The sequence below is a fragment of the Aphelocoma coerulescens genome, chromosome 2 (assembly GCF_041296385.1).
Source record: "Aphelocoma coerulescens isolate FSJ_1873_10779 chromosome 2, UR_Acoe_1.0, whole genome shotgun sequence".
Lineage (NCBI taxonomy): Eukaryota > Metazoa > Chordata > Aves > Passeriformes > Corvidae > Aphelocoma > Aphelocoma coerulescens.
The window spans coordinates 62,216,269-62,239,715 of NC_091015.1; the positions used below are offsets into that span (position 1 = coordinate 62,216,269).

At 41.6% G+C, this 23,447-nt stretch overlaps 1 protein-coding gene across 1 annotated transcript in view; it reads left to right on the forward strand.

Moving 5' to 3' along the window:
• GLI3 (GLI family zinc finger 3) overlaps nt 1-23,447 on the forward strand; it is a 207,906-nt gene that overhangs the window by 176,883 nt on the left and 7,576 nt on the right. Inside the window, exons 12-15 of the mRNA XM_069007783.1 lie at nt 14,711-14,860; nt 15,452-15,616; nt 18,967-19,257; nt 22,466-22,793. Of these exons, the coding sequence (XP_068863884.1) occupies nt 14,711-14,860; nt 15,452-15,616; nt 18,967-19,257; nt 22,466-22,793 (934 nt within the window). The remainder of the gene's footprint in view (nt 1-14,710; nt 14,861-15,451; nt 15,617-18,966; nt 19,258-22,465; nt 22,794-23,447) is intronic.

Sequence of the window (23,447 nt, forward strand, 5' to 3'; positions counted from 1 at the left end):
CTTAATACACTGTGAATATGCAGTGGTTTTGTTGTTTTTGTTAGTGTAAGTTTTCTTAAAGTGAAATGAAGGCTTTTTCCTTTAAACTGTTATCAGTGGTAATTATTGAGCAATGTATTGTACAATTTCTCTACCTCACTACCATTGGGGTAGTGTTTACATTTCTTTATTGTGCCTATATTACTGGTAATATTGCCTCAGATAACCAAGAAAACCCCACCATTTGCCACATTATACTCAGCTTTAAAGTGTTTAACAGTAAGCTTACCTTACTCCATTATGCAGGGCAAGTGTGAAGTTTTCAGGCTTGGCCACTGTCATTTAAATGAAGAGACCACTTCATTTTGCAAAGTCAGACCGTGTGCCTTGCACGCCTCCTTCCAGTGCAGCCACTCTCTCCGCATGGATCAGAGCCAAGGGATTACCAGCCAGGAAATTAATTGCCAAGGGGATTCTGACACTTCTGGTTAGTAAAAAAGCCTGAACAAAGAAGTGTGTTTTATGTGACGTTCTGAAGGCGCCAGGCTCCAGTTCTGATAAGTTTTTGGATGAGGGAGAGTTACAGAGATACAGGACTGCCCTCTGGTTTGCTGCTGCAGATTTCTGTGGTTGACTGCCAGCACAAGTCTGTCCCATTCAGATGATGCCACAGTGGTATATAGGGGAAGATGGGAATCTTTGAGATAAACCAGACTATTTAGGATTGATTTTTAGTTACCAAAAGCCCTTGTAAGTTCACTGGAAGTCAATTAAAGTTAGTGTGTGGAATGCAGGGGCAGAAAAAAAATTTGCCTTGGCTCTTCTCTAAGTGTGTTAGGCGATACTCCCATGTTCTGCTAAGAAGTCCTGCACAGTTTTCATTGCAACAGCTCAAACATACATCCTTAGATACAACACAGGACTGTTTATGGCATGTATGAGAGAATAGAAAAATGTTATCCCATGGCAAAAAAAGATGAAAGAAGGTAATGCTGCTGCCACTGCCTGAAATATCAAGTGTTACTAACTGCTAAAATGGGACAGAGACCTTTGCTAGCCCTGAATTTGCTAGGACGTGACAGGGATGACCAAGCCTAGCATGGATGTAGAAGGGAAGTTTTGAGTGGAAGTCTGGTAAAAAAACCCAAGGGGGGGTCTTAGAGCAGAAATAAACTGTTGCATGTGCTGAAGCTTGTTAGACATGTTTCTTGGAGGTGTTAGGAGGAAGAGCCCAAATTACTTCCTCCAATCCAGTTGTGATGTCGTGGCTTTAACACACTGCTGCTTCTGTCAGATACTGAGGCTGGATTAATTCTATCAGGATCTCCTCTGTGAGGAAATACATATTAAAACATTTATTGCCTAGTAAAGATTTTGGCATTGCTTATCACTGCCAGCATTTTTCTTTGTAGTTTCTGTGAAAAATGTTCTGTGTTTTTAAGTCACTATATTCCCAGTTTTTGTTGGGGTTTTTAGTGCCTTTCCTTGATAAACATGGATCAGGCACTATCTCTAATCTGAACTGCAGCTTTCATAGTTTATGTATAAGGAGACACTAAGTGCATTTATTGAAAAAAAAGCTGTTATTCAATAGTCTCTTTCTGCAGACAAAGCATTGGTATTTTTATCATATGAACAATTTGTATGTGTCCATATGGTAAGCATAAGGGCTCTCTTTACAAAAAATTAGAAAGATTTACTGATTGATTTACACAGGAAGATCCTGCTGAGGAATATATTTTCTTTCATTTTAAGTGGATCAGTGTTAGCTGTGCTGTAATTATAAAGTACTAAAAGTAGAAGAAAGTGCATGGTTTTACAAAATCTGGCCCAAGGTTAAACTAAAGGCAGTGCATGTTTTTCAGCAAGTCCTGTCTACATGCTTAGTGCTAGTGCCCATATGCTTAATGCACCCTGAAAAGCAGATCCCATTTAAATATCTGACTTTTACATTGCTCTTTATCCCCTTTAGGAACAAAGGATATTCAGTAAAAGAGGCAGTGGTTTAACTTTTTCTTAAGGGATCGAGTATTTTGCTAATCTTTCTGCATAGATAGATGACCCATTGTACCACTCCTTGAGTTTGGAAGAATTCAAAATCTTGTTAAAATGGTACTTTTTAGCTTTTCCTTATTTTCTCTTGCTATAGCCTTTAGTAGGTTTCTAAGTTGGTTCATGGGATTAAGCAGTTTGTCTCTGCTAATAAAAGATCATATAAAGCTGCTGTAATATATAGTTACATTGTAACTCAAAGAGCCTGTTGATTCTAAACTGGTTCCAGTATATTTCCAAACTCATGCACTGAAAGGCAGTGTAAATTTTAACAGATTTTTGTCATTACAGCCTTACAATTTTTATAAAACAGCTCTGTCTTTATGCATTCATTTGGAGCACCAGCTGTTGGGATATTTTGCTGGGTACTTTTTTTCCTCCATTTTTTTTCTTCTCTAGGTATCTTTACTCTTGAGCTTTTATTTCTTGGCTCCACCACTCTGGTCTGTGCTGTGGAATGTAAAGATTATGAATCTCTTCCAATTTTATTTTCTTGTGAACATGCTCTATGTTAAAGGAGAATATTATTACTTTTAGCATGGTTTGAACCTACAGCTCAATAACTAACTGTAAGAGTTGCTAAAGCCCCACTCCTGCAGAGAGCTCAGTGGTTTGGACCCAGTCAAATTTAATGGGCTCCAGGCTGCCATAAGAGCTCATGTCAGCAGAGCAGCTCACAGAACCAGGATCAGTGCATCTTGGCCAGGAGCAATGGCTGGAATTTATCAAAGCCAAACAATATGGGGGGAGAATAGTTAATTTCAGGTTTAATATATACAGCAGGTCTGATTTCCATTGAAGTCAGATGAGTTATGGTGGCAGGAAGGAGGCCTATAGTTTTTTGTCTTCTGCAGAAATGTGGGAAAACATCCAAAGTATTTAGTTCTGCCTCGTGTGTGCTGGTGTGCTTCTGTCAAAAAGCAGGAACAGTATTTTCATTCTTCATACTATTTGCAAATAAGATGAAATACCTTATAGTAATGCCTCTTTATGATTACTTCCTTCTCATGTGTGCTGGCAGGAGTCCTCTGTGGTCTGTCTTTGCCAGTGAGAAAAATCCAGAAATAGAATATATGCTTTTAAGTGTGCTACACTAACATCTGTAGCAGTGCTAAGTGTCGAGCTGTTTAAGTTTTTCAATTTTTTTTTTAAGGTAAGTCCTGTATGTTTTTGTTAAAGATTGTACACAGCTGTACGTGAGTTCGGATTTGTAAAGAAGAGTAAGCCATTGCTCGCCTTGGGTACTGCCTGTGAGGGAGATTTTTAACATGGTTTTCCTGGAAATTCTCCAGCAGTTGCACGTAAAATCAATTTTTATCCTTAAATGCAAAGATCATGAAGCAGAAAATTTTGTAGTTGAGCCTCAGGTGGTTTTCTCTCCTTCCATATTCAGCCACTCCTAGAAGGTATCAGGCAGTACATTTCCTAGGCAACATTCACTGGCAGTCTTAGAAGCAGTGAAGGGCAGATGTTTGGCCAATCTTTACCCTCTTCCCCATCCAACTGTAGGAAGACCTCTCCCCCGTTTGTGCACTACTGCTTTGACTAGTTTGAGAGAGGAATGTCTAATGGAGTTGACGGGAATGTGGAGCACTTTGCAATGTGAATTTCCTCTCTTGTGAGCTTATGACTGGAACAGGCATTGCACTTCCTTGCAATCATGCTGTAGAGGTGTTTCCTGAAGGCAGGAGTCCTTCCTGCAACTCAAGCTGTAGAACTCCTGCTTGTAGCCACTTCTCAGAAAGCCTGTGGGGAGAGCTTGGGTGCATGTGTGATGGAGAAGAATGAGAGAAAAGCAGGCAGACCAGGCTGAAGACCATCAGTGCAGAGCCAGGGTATAGGATTTGAGGAAAGACCACTGTCACTGGCAATTGCACTGTAAAGACCAACATCACAGTTTCATCACACAGTCAGCAGTGGGTCTTAAACCCTTCAGCAAATGGCCTTTGTCAACTTTCTTCTTCCAGCTGTGGTCTTTTGAGCCAAGTTTGAATTCTCTATCACTGTTGCACACTTCACCTGTCTTTTTCCTCCTCTGCTTTTCTTCTTGCTACTCTGTCTCTGGTCTCTTGGTTTATGCTGCAGGCACCAAATTACCCTGTAATTTACATAGAAGACAGGTGAAATGTAGGTGTAATTGGGGACCTAAATGTGAAGAGTATTAAAAAAACAAAGTAGAAGTGAGCCAAACACATATATATAAGATTATTTTTGTAAAAGTGAATTCTGCGCATTGCTGAAGTCTTGGTAAAGTTGAAAGTTGTAATGGAGTTGTACCTGTGATGTTGCCTTTTAAAAAGGAAAAACTCTACAGCAAAAGGCTTTTGTGCAGTCAGCACAGCAGTTCAGATGCTCAGAGCAGCCTGTGTATCTCAAACACACACAGTTTACATCAAGAAAAATCCTGGAGCAAGTGGAAGTTGGAGGAGAGTTTGCCAGCACCCATGCAGTGGTGTGGAGCATGTAACACAGCCTGCAGGAGCTGTGCAGGGAGTGCTGCGGCGGAGGCAGCCAGGAGGGCAAGTGGGAGAGCTGGGAAGCACTGCAGACAGCAGACAGGTAGGAAAAGGTGGTTGGGAGAAATACCAGGAGTGCTCAGCTTGTGGTTGGCCCCTTGTACCCTTCCAGGAGCAATTTAGGAGCACTTCTTCCCTTCTTCTCCCTTTAGGAGCTCCTTCATCCCGGTGCCCCAAGAACTTGCCATCCTCATGAAACCCTTTTGCATCTCTCCCTGCTTCAGCAGATCTCAGGAGAGTAGGGCTTCTTCTTGGAGAGCAGAGTTTTAACCAAAACATCCCTGTTTGAGAACAATTGACTTGAGCATTTGGCTTGTGGTTTCCGCTACCAGTTCCTTCTCTGCTGCAGCCTCCTCACAAAAATGCAGTTAGACTGTCCTTGGGCAAGTCACAGATTGGGCAGATGGTTGAAGAGAGAGGTGGAGCTTTTTTTTTTTTTTTTTTTTTTTTTTTGTAACATTGCTAAAACGGGGAAGCTGTGATACTTTGCTTGAACTAAGGCAAATGTGACACAGAGCATCACTGCTGGTGGAGATGGTAAAGCCCAGTTATCATGGCAGCATGTATTGAAAAATTACTTCTCTACAGCTGGGAAAAAAAAAAAGAGTAAAAAAAGCTGGAATTCCTGTACCATACCAGCTTCTCCTATTAGCGTCCCAGACAGTAATACAAGAATGCAAGTTTCAAGAAAAACAAGGCACTTGATTTTTGACAGAGTTATGGAAGAGAACATCAGAGAAGAAACAAACCTTAGAGTCATCAAAGCACCCTTTCTACCATTGTAAAACTGGAATGATTAATGTCCACAACATTTATGTTGATATCCTGGTAGAATCTCATTTATTAGATTTTCAGATTTAGCAAATAAAGATGCAATTTCTACCCATTGCTTTATAGTTGCATGTTCTGACACAGGAAATCAAGGGAGAGCTGTAAAACATTGCCCTTGATGGCGCTGCATTTTGCTGCTAACAGACTTAACTGTACTGTATACGTCAATATATGTATATTAAATGAAACAAGATGTGATCCTATTGGGAAAGAATCCCTCAATATCCCGTAAGTTCCATTCACTCCACAGAATATCCCAGAGCCTACCAAAAAGCTGTCCAAAACCTGGAAACAGGTACAGGCTGAGGGAGTTTGTTCCCAGCCTGACGAGCAAGCTGTGTTTGCCCTGTTGGCATTCTGTCACATCTATACTGGATAACTACTATATCAGAGATTAAAAGAAGGTCATGCTGTATTATGAACCACTGTCTTTATTTTTAGGATTAGATAACTTTTCTCTTTTTTTTCCCCCCACTGATTCTCTTTATGTCCTAAGGGCAGGTCCTTTCTCTTGGGTCAGGAATGTAATAAGGCAGGTTTTCCTCTCTCCAGGATATTGTGTCTGTCTCACTGTGTTTAAATTGCCACAGAAAGCTCTTCTGAGCAAAATACAGTATTTTCTTTGTACAAGAGCCAATGATTGACGTATCCATGGGGACTTCTCTGTCTTTAGCATTTAAACATACAAGTTGGATATGTTTAACCTATTGATAGGCAACGAAGGATTTACTGCAAGAGAACAAAAGGAAAAGCAGAAAGAAAATACCTTTTTTTTAAGTGGGGGATTTAGAAATTTTATTGCTGGTGTTAGGGCAGCGAGATGAAAAACAATAACGAGACCTATATTTTCAGCTGAAAGAGGGAGGTGAAAAGCAAACAGTCCTGGTGAGCTGTGTCCTTTGAATTAGCATATTCCTATTTATTAGTAGTACAGTAGTACAGACTTCCCCCGTCCCATACATAAAAAGTCATTTGATTCACCATGGCTCGGTTAAACAGCATTTGAGGCAAAAAGATGATTTCTGCTCAGCATACAGTAAACTCCACAAAATGCAAAAGTTCATTAGTTATTATTAGTTTGATTTCTCTTGGCCTTGTGCATTCCTTTCTTCTGAACTTGTATGCCCCATGAAACAGGGACAGTGTCTGTCCATGTGTTGCACTGAACCCCAGATCTTTTCTAAATTTTTAAATATGACTGTAAACCCAGTCTTCTCCCAGTGGCAGCTGTGCTGGTCCAGGAAAGCTGTTGACCCCAACTGTTTGTTGCAACATCTCTGAGATTCTTTTCAGTCTACCATTTATTTGGGCATGCCCTCTCAGACCCTGGAGTCCTCCTTTCTTACTGTTTCCATCCTCTCTTCCAGCTGTCAGTTTCCATGCTGCCCTTCTCCTGTGCCTGTCATCCCTGTCCTTCTATGTACACAGGCTATCTCAAGTTATAAATCATCATAATTTTTCAGTTGACTTAGGCTTCTAGTTTTGATCCCTCCCTTTCTTCATTGATTTGCTATTGCCAGTTCTCAAGGGACAGAAATGGGTATCCAGGACAGCACAGCAATAAATGAGTTTCAAGCCTGAATTCGGCTGGAGTGCTGACTGGAGTCTCTTTTTATTCTTATAATTATTAACAGTCATGGACACAGAGCTCAAATGTTAAGTTTGCAAAATAAGTAAGTTACATTCCCATTTTCCACGTACTGCAATCGTTTTTGAAATAACCATTTTTTAATTGAAACTTTCTTTATGTAGTGATTTTTTTTCTTAATGAGTAAAACATTTTTAGTCACACTGGAGTTACAAATATTTGCAGTATATATATAACTGTGCTTATGAACAATTGTCACTCATGAACAAGTGACTACTTTTAGTAGAAATCAAAGATCTAAGTACTTCTATGAATGTGGCCTTTAGATTTCCTGGGCCTTAAGTCTCTGCCTTTACTGTGGCCATGCTTTTATCCTGGTTTTGGCTGGGATAGAGTTAATTTTCATCCTAGTAGCTGGTACATTCTGTGTTTTGGATTCAGTATGAGAATAAGGTTGCTAACATAAGATTTTAGTAGTTGCTGAGCAGTGCCTACTCTAAGTCAAGGACTTTTCAGTTTCCCATGCTCTTCCAGGGTGCAGGTGCACAAGAAGCTGGAAGGGTATGCAGCCAGGAGCAGCTGAGCCAGACTGAGCAAAGGGATATTCCATACCACAGAACGTTATGCTTAGGATATAAACCGGAGGAATTTTGCTGGGATGCACCGATTGCTGCTCAGGGGCAGTCTGGGCATCAGTGAGCAGGTGGTGACCAAGGGTATTGTGCATCACTTGTTTCTATTGGCTATTATTCATGTCCTTGTTCTTATCCCTCTTTTCATCATTATCATTATTAGAGCTATTATAGTTTTTGTTTTGGATTTTAAACTTTTCTTATCTCAAGCCATGTATTTTACCTTTATCCAATTCACCCCATCTTGCTGGCAGGGCCTGTTGGGAATGAACATGGTAGGTAGTTGCTGGCTACTTTTACACTGCTACAAGTATTAAAAAGTCACATTCCTCTCACATGTAACCCAAAAATACCTGATTATGAAATGTGGCATGCCACTAGTCTTCATTTAGGTTTACAATCATGACCATATCTAGGGGGAGCAAGGGGCTTCGTTTGTTAATAGTGGAAAATGTTGAAAATTAAGTGTAGAGATGGACTGACAAGATCAAACACTGTGAGGTGAGAAGTGCAGTGCACAAACAGACTATTTAGTGTATTCATTATACACAGAGGAAATTGCTGTGCAGTGCTTTTAAGATCCAGCTGATCTTAACTGTGTGTATTCCATTTCAGCACAGGTGTCAAGACTGTGGAGGCACTGACCTTCTTTGGGCCAAATCAGCAAATTGTATAAATTGTCATGTTGCTAATCAGTGTTAGCAGAGACCTGTCACAACAGCATTTCTTAAATCTTCCATAAAGTATGAAAGACAGCCGCAAGAACTCTAATAGAATAACAAGAAATGCATCCAAAGGAAAGGAAGCAGGATTGGAGATAATTATCTGAGCTTCTCCACAGGCATGTGCCCATGTGAAAGTGCAGAGTTCTTCATGTATAGCTATAGCTTTGACTTGGCTTTAGGAACTGCAACCAGCTTAAGCATTTATGCCACCATAAGGGCTTAAAGCAGCTTAAGTGCTTCTTCTGTCTCAGGAACTAAAAATGGCTTAAGTACTTAGGCCACCCTAAGGACATGGGGTCAAAAGTGTACTCTCAACTTGAGCAGCAGGGAGGAAACATTGGTCTCTTGGGGCTGTTAACCTGGTTATGCCTGCAAATGATCTTTAGTAAGGAAAGGACTCAGGGATCTGTGCCTATTATCCATCAGATAAGAGGAAATTAAAATGCGTGCATTGTTCTAACAGAGAGTCACAGAGGTTAGAGAGAGACTCGATTGCAGTGATTGGAATGTGTCCGAGAAGTCTGCTGGCAATTTCACTCCATGGAGATGCATCTTTTTTCCTCCTCACAATGAGATTTCTATTGTCACAGGAGATTTCCTGGCTCACCAGGACCTCCTTTATATCCTGACTTTTTTACGATGCTTTTGTCTGTTCATCTTGCTGTGGATCGTGGAGTCAACCTTTATCAAGATGCTAATGAGATGGTAGGGAGGCATCTGATGTCATCTCTCGGTTGTCTGACTACCTAAAATGGTAACAAGGAGCAGTGATGAGTCGCATATTGCATCCCTGGGGAGCAGGCAAGCTTGGGGACTTGCTTAGATTCTGCCCTGTCAGTATTCTGAACACTGATACTCTCTTTGCAGTCACTTGGCTATCTCAGGAAGCTGTGTAGGTCAAGAACCTCAGAATTATGCACACCACTCATGGACAAGTGACTACTTTTAGTAGAAATCAAAGATCTAAATACTTCTATGAATGTGGCCTTTAGATTTCCTGGGCCTTAAGTCTCTGCCTTTACTGTGGCTATCTAGAAGATAGTCTTTTCTGAGGTTTGTTGTTAGGAGAGGTACATTCACAAGCTATGAGGTACCCAGAGGCTTTGGTAATAGCCTCAAGTCTAAAGGGAGTGAGAGATCTGTACTTACACCTAAGTGGTGACAGGGAAGTTTGAATTCTGTTACACCAAGTCTGGTGAGCTCTGGTGTATCTGACATTATTCTGATCAAGAAGGTTGAAGTTGTACTAGGGCAGGTGAAGAGGCTGAGAGAGCCACTGATGGACTAATACAGTCCTCAAAGTAGCAATGGGGAACCTAGGAACAAAATGACAAATGGGACTCAGGGACTTCCCCACCTCAAGTCAAAGCAAGTTAAGGGGGGAATGAGGACTTGGTCATTGTAGAGAAGACCAGAAGGAACTAGTTTATTTAATCCAGCAAATGAAGACAGAGAGGAGAGTGCTGTCTGCCAGTTAGTTAGGGTGGGGAAGGGAGAGAACTAAACACTCTGCAGGGAAGCAGAGCTGTTTAAGCTAAAGGATAGTGTTGGCACGAGAACAAATGAATATAACTTGGCTGTGAATAAATCGAAGCTAGAAATTAGTTGCTAACCAGCAGAAGAGTGAGTTCCTAGAAGTGCCTTCCACTGGGAGCAGAGGGGGCTGATAGCCAATGTACTTAGAAGATGAAGCTCTGTTCATGACCAGGATTATGTGCAGTGGGGCTTGCCATAGCGAGGGGATGGGTTTGATGACCAGGAACCTTTTTCTAACTGTATGTAGGCTTAAGGACGTTCCCTATGCAAAACACAGAAATAAAAGTGCAGGACTTGCAGGTCAGGGACAGCTAATCCCCTTCCAAACCACCTTCAGAGCTATCCAGTCTGGTACTGCCAGACACAGCCTCTGCACATTTCCTATCTGCAGCCTGTGGGCTCCACAGCTCTCTTGTGCAGCTGCAGGATGAGCTGTGTTTAGCAGCTGTTCCACTTCGATGCCTCTGCACCTTTTGTACTTTGTCCCCCATGCATCAAATGCAGCAACTCTGCTGGCTTGAGGGACTTTTTGTGGCAGTACAGTACAGAGGGAGATTTGTGCTAGAAGATGGTTTAAATACTGCTTCTGCTTGATGTCAGTGGTGAGATCTAGTGAGAAGTAATTTAGAGCCTCCTTTTAAAATTTTTAAAATACAGGGAAATAACTGTGAGAAGATAAAAGTCTGAAATTGTCATTGTATAACTGAAAGTAAATCTAATTTTGGCAATGGTGATATGCCTTCCACTCTGCCACTAACTTACCACATTATACCAATACAGCATGGTCTCTTCCCAGTTTTCTCCTCCACTCTAGGATAGTATGTCTAGGTTAGAAAACAGAAACGTGAGACTCTCCCAGAGTATTCTGCTCTTGCCACCAAATAGCTCTTGACTTTCAGATGCAATCTCAGTTGCAGCGACATTCTTTTTCTGATGTTCCTAACTTTTTCCATTGGTATGGAGAGGCTTTTCCTCCTGCTGTTTGACTACTGTGAGAGCACATTTGGCCTTTGTTTATGTACTGAAGAGCTAACGGGTACCATGCAGTCAGATAGGACGTGTATATTCTCCTTTCTCCTAAAAACCCTCGTGGAGGAGGGAAATGGAACACTAAGATTATTGCAGATCCTACCTCCAGTGCCACCTCACCTCATCTGCTACAATATGAAGTAACATGTGTGGTGGTTATGGATTATATGAGAACATGCATGATTTAGGGCGTTCCCTTTTTCAGTAGTATTTCTTACTATGTTAGCATTTATGCTTCCAGGATACTGCGGATTGAGTTTCCCATTACCTCTGTTTTTTAAGCTTGCCCAGTAGAGATGACAGCCAAACTTCAGCCTTGATTTCAATTAATCTGGTGGGGTTTTATGCTCTGGAATTCAAAGGCAGGTCATTCTGAGACCAAAATCAGTATTTAGGTCAGCTCCCTCTGTTCGTTTTAGGGTATTTTGGAACTGGATGATAATAGTAACATTTTTAAAGAAAAGAAAATGAGCCAGGACAAACAGAGGTTTGGTAATGAGCATTGAAGTAGCATGAAAGTGACTGGTATTTTACAAATGACCCCTGTTTAGCAGCTTTTTGGAGCTGTGTGCAACGGGAGATAGCTTGTAGAATTCCGGCTTTTAATGGGGGCTTTTTTTTTCAGGTCAGGAATTCTTAATAATTCTGAGCTGGTGCTTCAGAGCCTTATGCTAGCAAACCCGACACTAGGGAGTAATATCATTGGCTTTCATGCGCCTATTTACTGTAATAAGGATTACGGACATAAGTAAAACTTGCAGGTTTGGGCCCACGAAATTAAAAGAAAAGCCTTTTCACACCCTGAAACTGCATCAAAATTCAATTTCACCAGGAAAAAAAAATCCTTCTGATCTAGTCCCTGGAATGTGACATTTCATGGGTGTAATAAGGTTACAAACAGATTATAAATTGAAACCCTATAAATCCTTATTGTACTGAACCAAAGCTTCTGCTTTGCATAATACTCTTATTCCTGACTGTTCTTTGTTTTACAAGCTCAAAACTGTTCATTTCCTCTCATAATAGAGACCAGGGAGCCAAAAACACCGTGTAAAATCCAAAGGTAATTATCTGAGTCAAAGAACCTAAATGCCAGAGTTCACAAACTTCTGAACTTTTCTAAATGGTATTGTTTGCACAGTGAGACCTCCCTCTTCTTTAAACATGTTGCAAAAATTGCATTCTTTCTGCCAAATGGTAATGGTGAAAAATCCCAATGTATATTTAGTTCCTGGTTTGTATTTGTGAAGTTCTGCCTATATGTCCATAGGAGATGACTGATGAGTTTTCACATCATAACTGGAGCAAGTGAGGGTATTTGAATCTCGGATTACAAACACTGTGAATCTCCTTACCTGAGAGCACTGCTGGTGCTGATTTTATGTCCAGCAAGTTTCTTTCTCCAGACCAACCTTTCAGTATTTGGACATGTTTGTACGTCTGCTAAAATATCACCCCATTGCAAAAAGCAATTAGGCAGCTCACCTGTGAACCAAATAAATTACCCAGCTTAGCAGATCACAGGCTCATTTCTTCCAGGCTTTCCCTAAAAGTGAGGCTCCTCAGAGGGATTGAATGAGAATGGGTTGGATTTGCAGGTGAGCTCTCAGGGGCCACTTGGAGCATCAGAGCAATCAGGGAAAACAGCACAAAGAGGGGTTTGATTGTAGGAAGAGGAGAGAGTCTAGGAAAGGACTGATAGGATAAGAGAGCAAGGCAAATGTGCATGGAGGGCTACAGTTGGAGAGACCAGAGGATGATCACACGATATTTGACAGGTAAGCCAGTGATGGAGAGAGGCAAATGATAAAGTCACCACTCTCGGCAAGCTTTGTCAGCTGCTGCAGTGAGCCTGGGCTGGGGAGGGAGTGAGGAAAGGACTTTTAGGCCCGTGAGAAAGGTCAGTTTTAGAGGATGCTCATGCTGTTAAAGGCTAGAGGTCTGGAGCACAGGGAGCAAGCTCATTTGTGGGGACAAAGAGAAAAAACTGTCCTATGGAGATTTTCTCTGAAAGAGCCTCCATGATGCCTGAGTGTCCGCACAGCAGGAGGTAAAAGGAGGTGCTGTTGTGAAGTGAGTGATCCAACCTTGAGGTTTTGTATCAAATGGAAAGCCTGTGTCACACACTCAAGTTTCATCCTCTTCATGGCTGTGTAGGTTTAACCACATAACGCAAAGTCTGTAAAGTTTACAGAGAGATTTGGCCATTAATTACTTGAATGCATTGAATTTTGTCCTGTTATTTCTTTCTCTTTCAAGAGCACACATTACCCTCATTGTACCCTTTTGATGCCATTTCACAGCACAGGGCATGTGTACACTTCTGGCACAGGTGTGTGTATTACGAATGGCTACAGACCTGCACCAGAAACATAAACTCTTGCAGATTACAAGTTGTATGTTGCCCAGCACCTCTGCTCTGTTCATGCATCCTGTGCCCCATAACAACTTTTAAGAAATGGAAGTAATGTTTCAGAAAATGAGCTATCATCTTTTATAGACAAGGGATGTCTGTTTCCCATGGTGATGGTGCATAATTTTGAACATACTTGATTTTATGTGGCTTTCTCTTTGAATTCAAGACTTTAGAAAAGATTGGGATTATCTTCTTTGTGTTCCAGTATGAACTACTGAGTTTCTGTACGGCTGGCATTTTCTGTGGGCCCATTCTGGAACAGATACAGATTTTTTCCCTGTGCTGTGATCAAATAAAAAGTGGAAAGACATTTTTGGTGGTACCTTAGTGGGAATAATGTCATTCGCTGTGTAATGCAGCCATCTAGTGGCACAATGACGGAAGTACGGCAGTGTGGAATGGTTTCTCCAAGAGAGTCTGGGAGGATGAGTCAGGTAGCTCCTGTTGGAAAAAAACTTCTGAAGTCCATGTACAGTTTTCTTTTCTGTTGTTTTCTAAAGCTGTGAAAAAAAATTCAAACAGTTAAACCTTAAAAAAAAACCCCAACAATTTTGAGGCTGGCCCTGCTTCACCTGCCTATTTCCACTAAACACAGAGAATTAAATCCATTTTAAAATGTTTTTCTGAACTAGATCTTAGAGAAAGAAACAGAACATGCTACTTTTGTGGAAGAGTACAAGGTACACAGCCCTCTCCTGCTTCCGGATACACTCATTTGGATGAGACTGACCATAGCAAGACGTGCCTGCAAGTCAGCAGGGCTGGGGCAGCTGTCACTCCCACACACATTCAGACAGAGCCAGACTTGGCAGTGGCAAAAACTGGCTTGATGTATGCTCCAGTACTCAGAGTTTCTTTTCACAGTGTGTAGGGGTTTATTTTCCATGCCATGACCTGTACATTTACTGAACCAAATACATTTACTGAAAGAAAACATGGGTAACGGAGTGAGTTAAAATTTGGGATGGAAACTTGGTTTAGCAGTTCTGTTGATTTTTCAGGTTGGAGGATATGTTTCTAAAGGTCTGATTTTGTAAACCTTGTTTATGTTGAGCAGTACTTAAGAACGCTTCCCTGCTCTGCAAAAGCAGTATCCAATGTGAATCACACAAGTGGAGACGTGCATAAGATTATCCAGGATCCATTTATCAGCTTGTATCCCTGAGGCCTGATCTAAAGCCTGTTGATCTCAGTAGAAACTAATTCATAGGCCTTAGTGGACTTCCAGTAGGATCTATAATTTGAACCCTGTGGTCACTTGGGAGTGCAGGTGATCTTATTCTTTCAGTACCACAAGGAACTGGTTCACACCTGAATCTCTGGTACTCTTCCAATGTGAAATTACAATAAGGCTGCAGCTGATGTTGTATTTCTGTTAATCTGTAATCTCTGTTCTACCTGAACAGCACATCAACAATGACCACATACATGGTGAGAAGAAAGAGTTTGTGTGCCGATGGCTGGACTGTTCCCGGGAGCAGAAACCTTTCAAAGCCCAATATATGCTGGTGGTCCACATGAGGAGACATACAGGGGAAAAGCCACACAAATGCACTGTGAGTAAAGGGGCCTGAGCTCCAGGCTTACACAGGGAAGCTGGGGCTGTTCAGAGAGCAAACAGAGCAGGACAAGTGCTGCATTCCCTGAGCTCTTGTCTGTCAGACTCTTGTGGAGAAGAGACTGCCATGTCTGCTTCGTTATACAGCCCAACCAGATCACAAAGGCTTTAGGAGAGGGATTCCCTGGATGATTTGACCTACTTCCTCAAGTTAAAAGGACAAAGAAGCCCCAAAAGGCATTATTAAACAGGACTCAGTTTGCTTAATTATTTAAAAGCACTTTCTCTTACAGAGCTGGATATTACTTCTGGCCACCAGCCTCCTGATGGCTTTGCAATGGATTTTGATCTTAGTTGAAGGACACAAATACTGTGCTCTCCTGTAAGAGAAGATTTACATAATGCTGGAAGCATTTTAGCTTGAGCTGTGGTGGAGTTTGCCTGGGTAAAATTAAAACCCTCCAAATCAAAACTACATTGGACAAGGTTATGAAGGTTTTGAAAATTCCTAAGCTTTTAGAAGTCCACTTTTACTGTTTCCTGCAAGTCCAAAGGGTAAAATTAAACCAGACTTATTTCTTGCCTGCAGTTTGAAGGTTGTACAAAGGCCTACTCCAGACTAGAAAACTTGAAAACGCACTTGAGATCTCACACTGGAGAGAAACCATACGTGTGCGAACATGAAGGCTGCAACAAAGCTTTCTCCAATGCATCTGACAGGGCCAAGCACCAAAACAGGACTCATTCCAATGAGGTAAGTAAGCATAGCTTCAAAAGATTAATATAATTCATTGTTGAACAGACTTACAGTGTGGTCATAGCAATGTATTACTGAGGACAAGCACAGCAACCCTCAGCAACCTGAAAGGAATGTAAGTTCTGGATGGCTCTTACCAGCACAGTATGTCATACAGACCTGGCATTTTATTACATGTAGAAGAGTTTTGAATGAGGGACTCTAATGGAAACACATGTTTTAACGAGGGACAGATCCTGTTTTCTCTGTAGAGCTGGGATCATTTTTCCCTCTGGAGCGGGAAGAGCTTGTTGAGTGCCTGGAGCCATCCCCATGCCTGTGTTGGCACCAGGCATCTGCTGGGATGCAGCTTCCCCAGCATACTTTGGGGTGATGCAGACAGCCACAGTCTGCACATTTGAAGTCAGAGGCTGCCTTTTAAGTTCTGAGTTATGCCTTTTTCTTCTTCTCTAGCCTCTTTCAGTCTTTCTTTCCATCCTGAACAGACCTCATGGACTAGGGATGCAGCAGAGGAAATACAACCTTTCTCAAGGAAACCAGCTGTGGCAGTCACAGCCATTTCCCAAACTCTCAGTGTAACATCTCATTATTACTGTGTTTCCTGTTACTGCTGCCTCCTTTTTCAGGAATCACACCATCTTCTTGCATTGTCCATGTTTTATTGCCCCATTTCAAGTTGCACGGAGTCACATCATCTCAATCTCACATCTCAGAGTCCACTCTCTCCTCCTTGACATGTTGCTATACTCCTTCACCTCTTGGCTAAACCTGGAAGGGCAGGACATACCATAGCAGCTATATCCATTTCCACACAGCTTGTATCTTTCTCTGGCTGTCTGTCGGGTCTGTTGCAGGCACTCACTAGGGCTGGCAGATCTCCAGGGAGCATTCGTCTTCTTCCAGTCCCTGGTCACTGCAGCATCTCTTCAGTCACAAGGGGAACAGAGGGCATTGCACATCTCAGAGTTTCCTCATCCCTGCTGTGTATGTTTTCAGCAGCCCAACTAATAATGGCACTGAAGCCCTGCAGTGATTTTGTGAATGGTCACCAAGGTAGAAGGAAGTTCACCAAGTCTTGCCAATAGCTGCCTGAGCTTTTTTTTTCATTCACTGCCTGAACCAATCTGTACGTTGCCTAGCTGATGAGTTAGACCTTCTCATACTTAATGATGTGACCTGCCCCTGTGTTAAGAATCAGAATTTTGTGTCTAACAGTAAGTCAACCAGAGAAATTTTATGCTGCACATCATTTCTGGTAGGTGCAGCCACAGGGGCAAATGAAACATTTCCTTCACCATCACTTCACACCAAAACAGACTAATCTTCTAGGGCAGGGTATACTGGTGGAGTGATGTGAATACCATGAAAAGCACAGACCAAATTCAGCACTTGCTTGCAGTACCATTTTGGTTTTAAGTAGGTAACCTACAGAGAGCTTTAAAAGCAGCTGACATATCTTGATGAAGGTATGCCTTACTCATGCAAAAGAGAGCTAAGTGACTTGTACTTCTGTAGCAACTTGAGAAAACCTGCCTCAGTATCTCAACATCATGTTTAAATTGCTCATTTTTGCTCCTCTTCAAGTAAATGGGAGGTTTTTTTCCACTGATGCCAGTGAAAGCAGGCTCAGGCCTTAGACAGCTATGAAGAAGCTGTATTTGTCAAAGACTCTGCTCCACAGTGCCATGTGTAAGCAGAGAACCCCTCTGAGAAACTCTGCATGAGGGTCTCTTTCTATTTTTTGAAGGCTAGTATAAAAACCCCCTTTAAAATAGTAATTTCTTGGAAACAATTCAGTAATAAAAGTGAGTGAACAATACTTTGCTTCCTGAGGCAATTAAAGGATTTAGGAAGTGCTCAACTCTTCTTTCTAATCCCCTCATAATACAAGAACAAAGGCTTTGTTAAATTATAAGACAGTGAATTTACTTTATTCTACATAGCTTAGTGAACTATAGAAATTCACAGATAAAGTGGTTTCTAAAAAAAATGAGTGATGAGTTATGCTAGTAGCAGTTAATAGTACCAGTGCTTGTATTGCTGCAACATGAAAATGCTCATGGCACTGTATCTTATGCTTTGACATCATACTGGTGATCTAAGTAGCCAGAAAAAAATGCTTCCTCAGTTAATTCTGCCTGAACAAGTGGCCCGGCATCTTTTGAAGGGGCTGTTTGCCTCTCACTGTCAAGTAGTAGGTACTAGACATACTGGAAATACTATCAAACTGCTGAGGGCAAGGATTGAAATTTAGACCTGTCTTCATAAACCGCCATAGCTGTGTTGACTCTTCTGCTGAGATAAGTGAAAGCTGTGCCAGTTGGTACCATGAGAGACTCTGCCCCCTCAGTCAACTATGCAGCATTAATTGTTACCTTCTGAACCAAGGGGAACTAATGGGCTTGACTAGGCGTAGTCGCAGTTTGATAGGACAAGGGATAATGGCTTTAAACTGGAAGAGGGTAGATTTAGATTAGTTATAAGAAAGAAATTATTTACTGTGAGGATAGTGAGGCACAGACAGAGGTTGCCCAGAAAAGCTGTGGATGCCCCATCCCTGGAAGTATTCAAGGCCAGGTGTGAATGTGGTTTTGAGCAACCTGGTCTGGTGGAAGGTGTCCCTGACTGTGGGGTGTGCCCAGCCCCTGCCCTGGAGGGATGTCTGCTGAGATTGCGTAATCGCCCAGCAGGACTCCCTGGGAAGGCAACCACTTCTTTAGTCACTGCAAGAAAAGACAGACCCACAATCCTTTAGGAGACCCTATGCGGATCCTTTGTAACCCATTGGCCTTTACCCATCCCCTGTATCCCTGTAAAAGCAAGCCCTCTGCCCCTATGAGACAGAACTCTCGTCCCTGGCTTTCCCCTTCGCCGGAGTACGGACCAACAACAAAGCTACCTTCCATGCGGAACCAGCCACACGAGCCTCTCGTCTCTCTCTGGTCTGGCTTGGCCTGGAGGCTGCCCTGCAGAGCTGAGCTGGAATCACGAGCTGATAATCACTAAAGAGCTGACAGTCTCTGCACGGGCCCTCCTGGCTAGCAGCTGAGGGAAGACACCGGGCCTTGGGAAGGCGATTCCTTTCGGGACCATCTCTCCAGGCTGGTCACCTCTTCCTGGGTCAGAGCCGCTGACCCCTCACCAGCTGTAATACCTGACCATGTTGGGAGGGGAATGGATAATTAGATAATCTTTAAGGTCCCTTCTATGATTCAGTTGCTGTAGAGACCATAAATCAGGTAACAAATTCACTGTGAAAGGTATAGCTGTGACACCAGCTCCAAGGAGCTCTTCAGGAGTCCCACATGGAATTAAACCTAACTTAAGTGGTTTTTGTGTCTTGTCAGAAACCATATGTTTGCAAGATACCGGGCTGCACAAAGCGCTACACAGACCCCAGCTCCCTCCGGAAACACGTGAAGACCGTGCATGGCCCGGAGGCACATGTCACCAAGAAGCAGCGGGGGGATATCCACCCAAGGCCTCCACCACCAAGAGACCCAGGCAGCCACTCTCAGACCCGGTCACCAGGCCATCAGACTCAGGGTGCAATTGGTGAGCAGAAGGACCTCAGCAACACTACCTCAAAGCGTGAAGAATGCCTCCAAGTGAAAGCGGTCAAGTCAGAAAAACCAATGGTATGCAATACACCATGCCACTCCCTTTGTCCCTTTTCTTCTGGCAACCGATTAGTAATCCCTTTATGAAATGCTCAAGTCTGTAAACTCTAGCTCACAAGGTTTGGTTTTGTGAGGTTTTCTTCTATGTTTACATTGTAAAATGTTTTTAAAGCCTAAGAAATAGCAAATAAAAAGATTCCATCTAGTCTGTGCAATATGGAATAAGTGCAGTGCTGGCAACTGTCACAACACTTGTTTCTCTTATAAAGCTGCATCTTCTGGAATAAGCATAGTATAAGAAAATCAGAGTTTTCATTTTAAAAAAAACCACATTTTTTCCACTCTCCTGTTTCCAGAAGAAAGATGGTGAATCTGAATCTTGCAGGCTGAAAGCCAGAACAAGAAAAAAACCTAACCAAACCACAACAAGTCCAAATGATTAAAATGATGATATTGATGACGATCATTTTTGGAGAACCTGGGAAAGTAATCAGATTTTAGGGGCTTGAGGCTTTTGGGTCATGGATCAAACTGAAGCAGGATGAATTGACTTTCTTAAACAGCAGATGGGCATCTTTTAATAACATATCATCTCTGTTGTGATATGAGCTCTTATGTTTATCTGATACTTACTCAAGTTTACCTAATCCAAGTTTAACTAAATCAAGTTGAGTTAAGAGTCTGCAGGTCTTTTCTCTGATTTACCTTAACATATTGCATTAAACTGTTGAAAGGAATGTATTCCATTTTTTGAGATGCTATCTTAAATACACAAGTTCTTTCATTTGCCTGAATTTCATGTGCCATCTGCCCTCTTCACAAGGGTTAAGTCAAAGGCAGTCACTCCATCCTCTTCCCCATCTGGGTCTATGATTCATCTGTATCCAGCCCTTGGGGACTACAAATATGAGCCCTCCAAATTCTGCTCATACTGTTAATCATGCTGCAATTCAAAGTGATTACTCACTGAAATACGAGTTACTACTATGTTGTGCCTAAGGCTTATGCTCAAACTGTTCAGTATTAATACTGAATTCAAAAACTTCCAAGGGCTCAGAGTAAGCTCCTGCTGAAGTCTAAAGGAGGTCCTCTGCCCCCTTTGGTGATAACTACCTTAGTTTGCATAGGAAGAAAACCTCTTTTGCTTTGCTAGGTAAATGTGTAGCATTATTAAGGCATGTTGAACACAGTTTTAACATGAAAATTTGTAGAGAAAGGGTACTAATGCCTGTAGCTTACATAGTATTAAATATTTCTCACTGAAAATTATATTTTAAAAATAATTCTGTGTTTATTACTTTTGCTTGCATGTATGAATGAAGATATGTTTTCTGGTTTTCAACTAATCCAATGTCTTTTCTGTCTAATGCTCTTAAATGTCTTATTCTAACTTCCTAAGGACAGTGGGTAATAAGGTGAGGGCATTTTAACTTTTCTGCTGTTTTTCTTATTGCAACATTATTTATGTTTTTATTTTAGTCTTCTGCCTGTTGTTTAGTCATTCCTTTATTTAGTAATGTGCAATCCATCCAGCGTATTCCCAGTTGTAATGTGTTGTGAGCATTTTGCAACACTTGACATGTGAAAAATCTGGCTTATATTGGTGAAACATCTTCAGAAATGTCTTTGTACTTTCCCCTCTAGATGAGACATCCTTTTTTTTTTCTGTATTGCACATCTAGAAATATATGTTCTATGTTCTGCATAATACAGTTCTTATTTCTGTACACTACCTCACTGTGATCTTGACATGTGCTACAAGAACAGGCTTCTGATCACTATTACTCTTCTTCCATATGGAATGGAGCTATTGTCCAGAAGCACAAACTTTCTTCCACATAATAACTGTTGTTTCTATTCTTGTCACCAAATCTGCTCTGGCCAGGATTTGGAAATGACCTTGCTCAGTGTGGCCTCATAAATTCTAAGTATCATCATTCAACTTAGAAATAATAAAATAGTCATTGCATCTCAAATGGACTCCTTAGGGGCATATGAAACTACAGTATTGCCATGAATCTGTGTCTTCATTCATTGATGTTTAAAGTGAGAGTCGTCCCTGCCACTTCAGAAATTCTAGACAGCATTTTTCAGTACAAATATACATAAAGATTACAGAGTGGCAGAAAAAAAACCCAAACAAAACCACATCAGAAACCCTAAAAGTTAAATACTTACATGAAACTGTTCTTGGGAGCAAAATGATACTGCGTACCCCACTGATTTTTGATCACACTGATAGAACCTTACAGTGGGATTTTAAGTCCAGAGACTTCTGTCTGTCTTCCTCTGTTTTGTCTGTCAGTTTGTCAATTTTCCCATTCTTTTGCAAGCACTTTATAAAAAGTAAATCAAGCCTGTGTTTCCCCACAGCAAGAGTTCTGCTAGAGCAGCAGGGAACACTGTCTTTTAAGAAAGAAGATGCTCTTGTGGCATGTTTATATCCCTGCAGATTAGCAGCCTGTATTGTCTACTTAAATTCTTGTACTTAAAATCTTAAATTCAAATGAAACAAAGGATTTGATTTAGTAGATCATCACCTTCTTGATTCAGGGTAGAGGTGGTATAAGTTAGGTATAAGAGCAGGTATAATTTAGACCTGAATGCTGCCAGGGTCATGAGATGCTGATAATATGATACAGTATTTTTTGCACTGATGCTTTGTTCCTGTTTTATTACATGCCAGCATTTCAGGCCAACCACTGCTTGTAACAATGAGCCTTAAGCCTGGAAAATGCTTACATTCTTTAGCCACAAGTCTAATTAAAAAAACCCAAATTCCAATGTTGTTGGAGTCTTGGTTGGTTGGTTGGTTGTTTTCAAGCCTACCAGTGTAAACTAATACCTTGTAACATGGCTGAATTCTGGTTTGGTTTTTCTGAGCTGCAGCTTCAGTTGGGAACAGCACATGAGCAAAGTAGGGTATCCATCCATACGTGCTCACAAATGGCTTGAAGTGATAGAAGTAACTATGGGAATAACTCAGATAAGTGTCTTATGGAGATATATTGTATACCATCAGCAAGATGTGAAAGGGGATTTTAGTCTTGTGGTTTACAATGCCATTCGCTAGTTGAAATCAATATCCAGAAAGCCTCTTTATGAACGATCACTTTTCTGTACCTATATCTTTGGCTCCATTTAGACCTTCATTTAGCGTGAGTGCTCCGGTTAACATTGTTTGCTTAATCCTCACATTCTTTTATCTCTTACTTCCCTCCAACAGACATCTCAGCCAAGCCCTGGTGGTCAGTCTACATGCAGCAGCGAACAGTCCCCCATCAGCAACTATTCCAACAATGGGATCGAGCTTACTCTGACCGGTGGTGGTAGTGTAGGAGACCTCAGTGTCATCGATGAAACCCCAATCATGGACTCTACCATTTCCACAGCCACCACAGCACTTGGCTTACAGGCCAGGAGGAATATAACAGGGACCAAATGGATGGAGCAAGTGAAATTAGAAAGGTTGAAACAAGTTAATGGAATGCTTCCAAGACTGAACCCCGTTCCACCTTCCAAAGCCCCGACCTTGCCACCTCTCATAGGAAATGGTGAGATATCCGTAACAGGAGTGATAACACTTTTTGTCCTTAATCTTGTTGCTTACTAGCTCAATTTTGCAACTCTTGCAGGAGTTGTACAGCTTAGGAAACTCAGCAGCTGTGAAATGATTTGTAAATTGATCACTTTCAGTTTATTCCCTCATTGCAAGTCCTACTACCCACCCTCTGAGGACTCTGATAGTTCTGTGTTTTATAGAACAGGGTCTAACAAGGGAGCTGTGAATCACAATTTAAATATTTCTTACATTTAAAGGTTTTGACACAAGATCATCATAATTCTGTCCCATTTTGAGGCAAAGCAGAAGAAATAAATACCTGTGAGTTTATTTTATGGAAGTCTTTCTGTTGAGGCCTTTGCAAGGCACCCTTTGCAGAAATGCTTTGGGCTTCCCTTTAAATAACCTGTTCCCACACATAGAAGAAATCATATGTACAGATGCTACTGCTGCAAAGGCTGATATCCATGAATGGAAGCAAGGCGAGGTAGAACTCTGAAGATCCCTGGTTGTTTTCCTCCAAAGAGCTGCTCATGACCAAAATGGATGTTGCTGCCGCCCCTACTTTGCCTACAGCATGCCTGTAGGTTTCTGTGTTCCACCCAGCAGTGACAGGTTTTCTGAGACCCATTCAATCAAAAGAAAC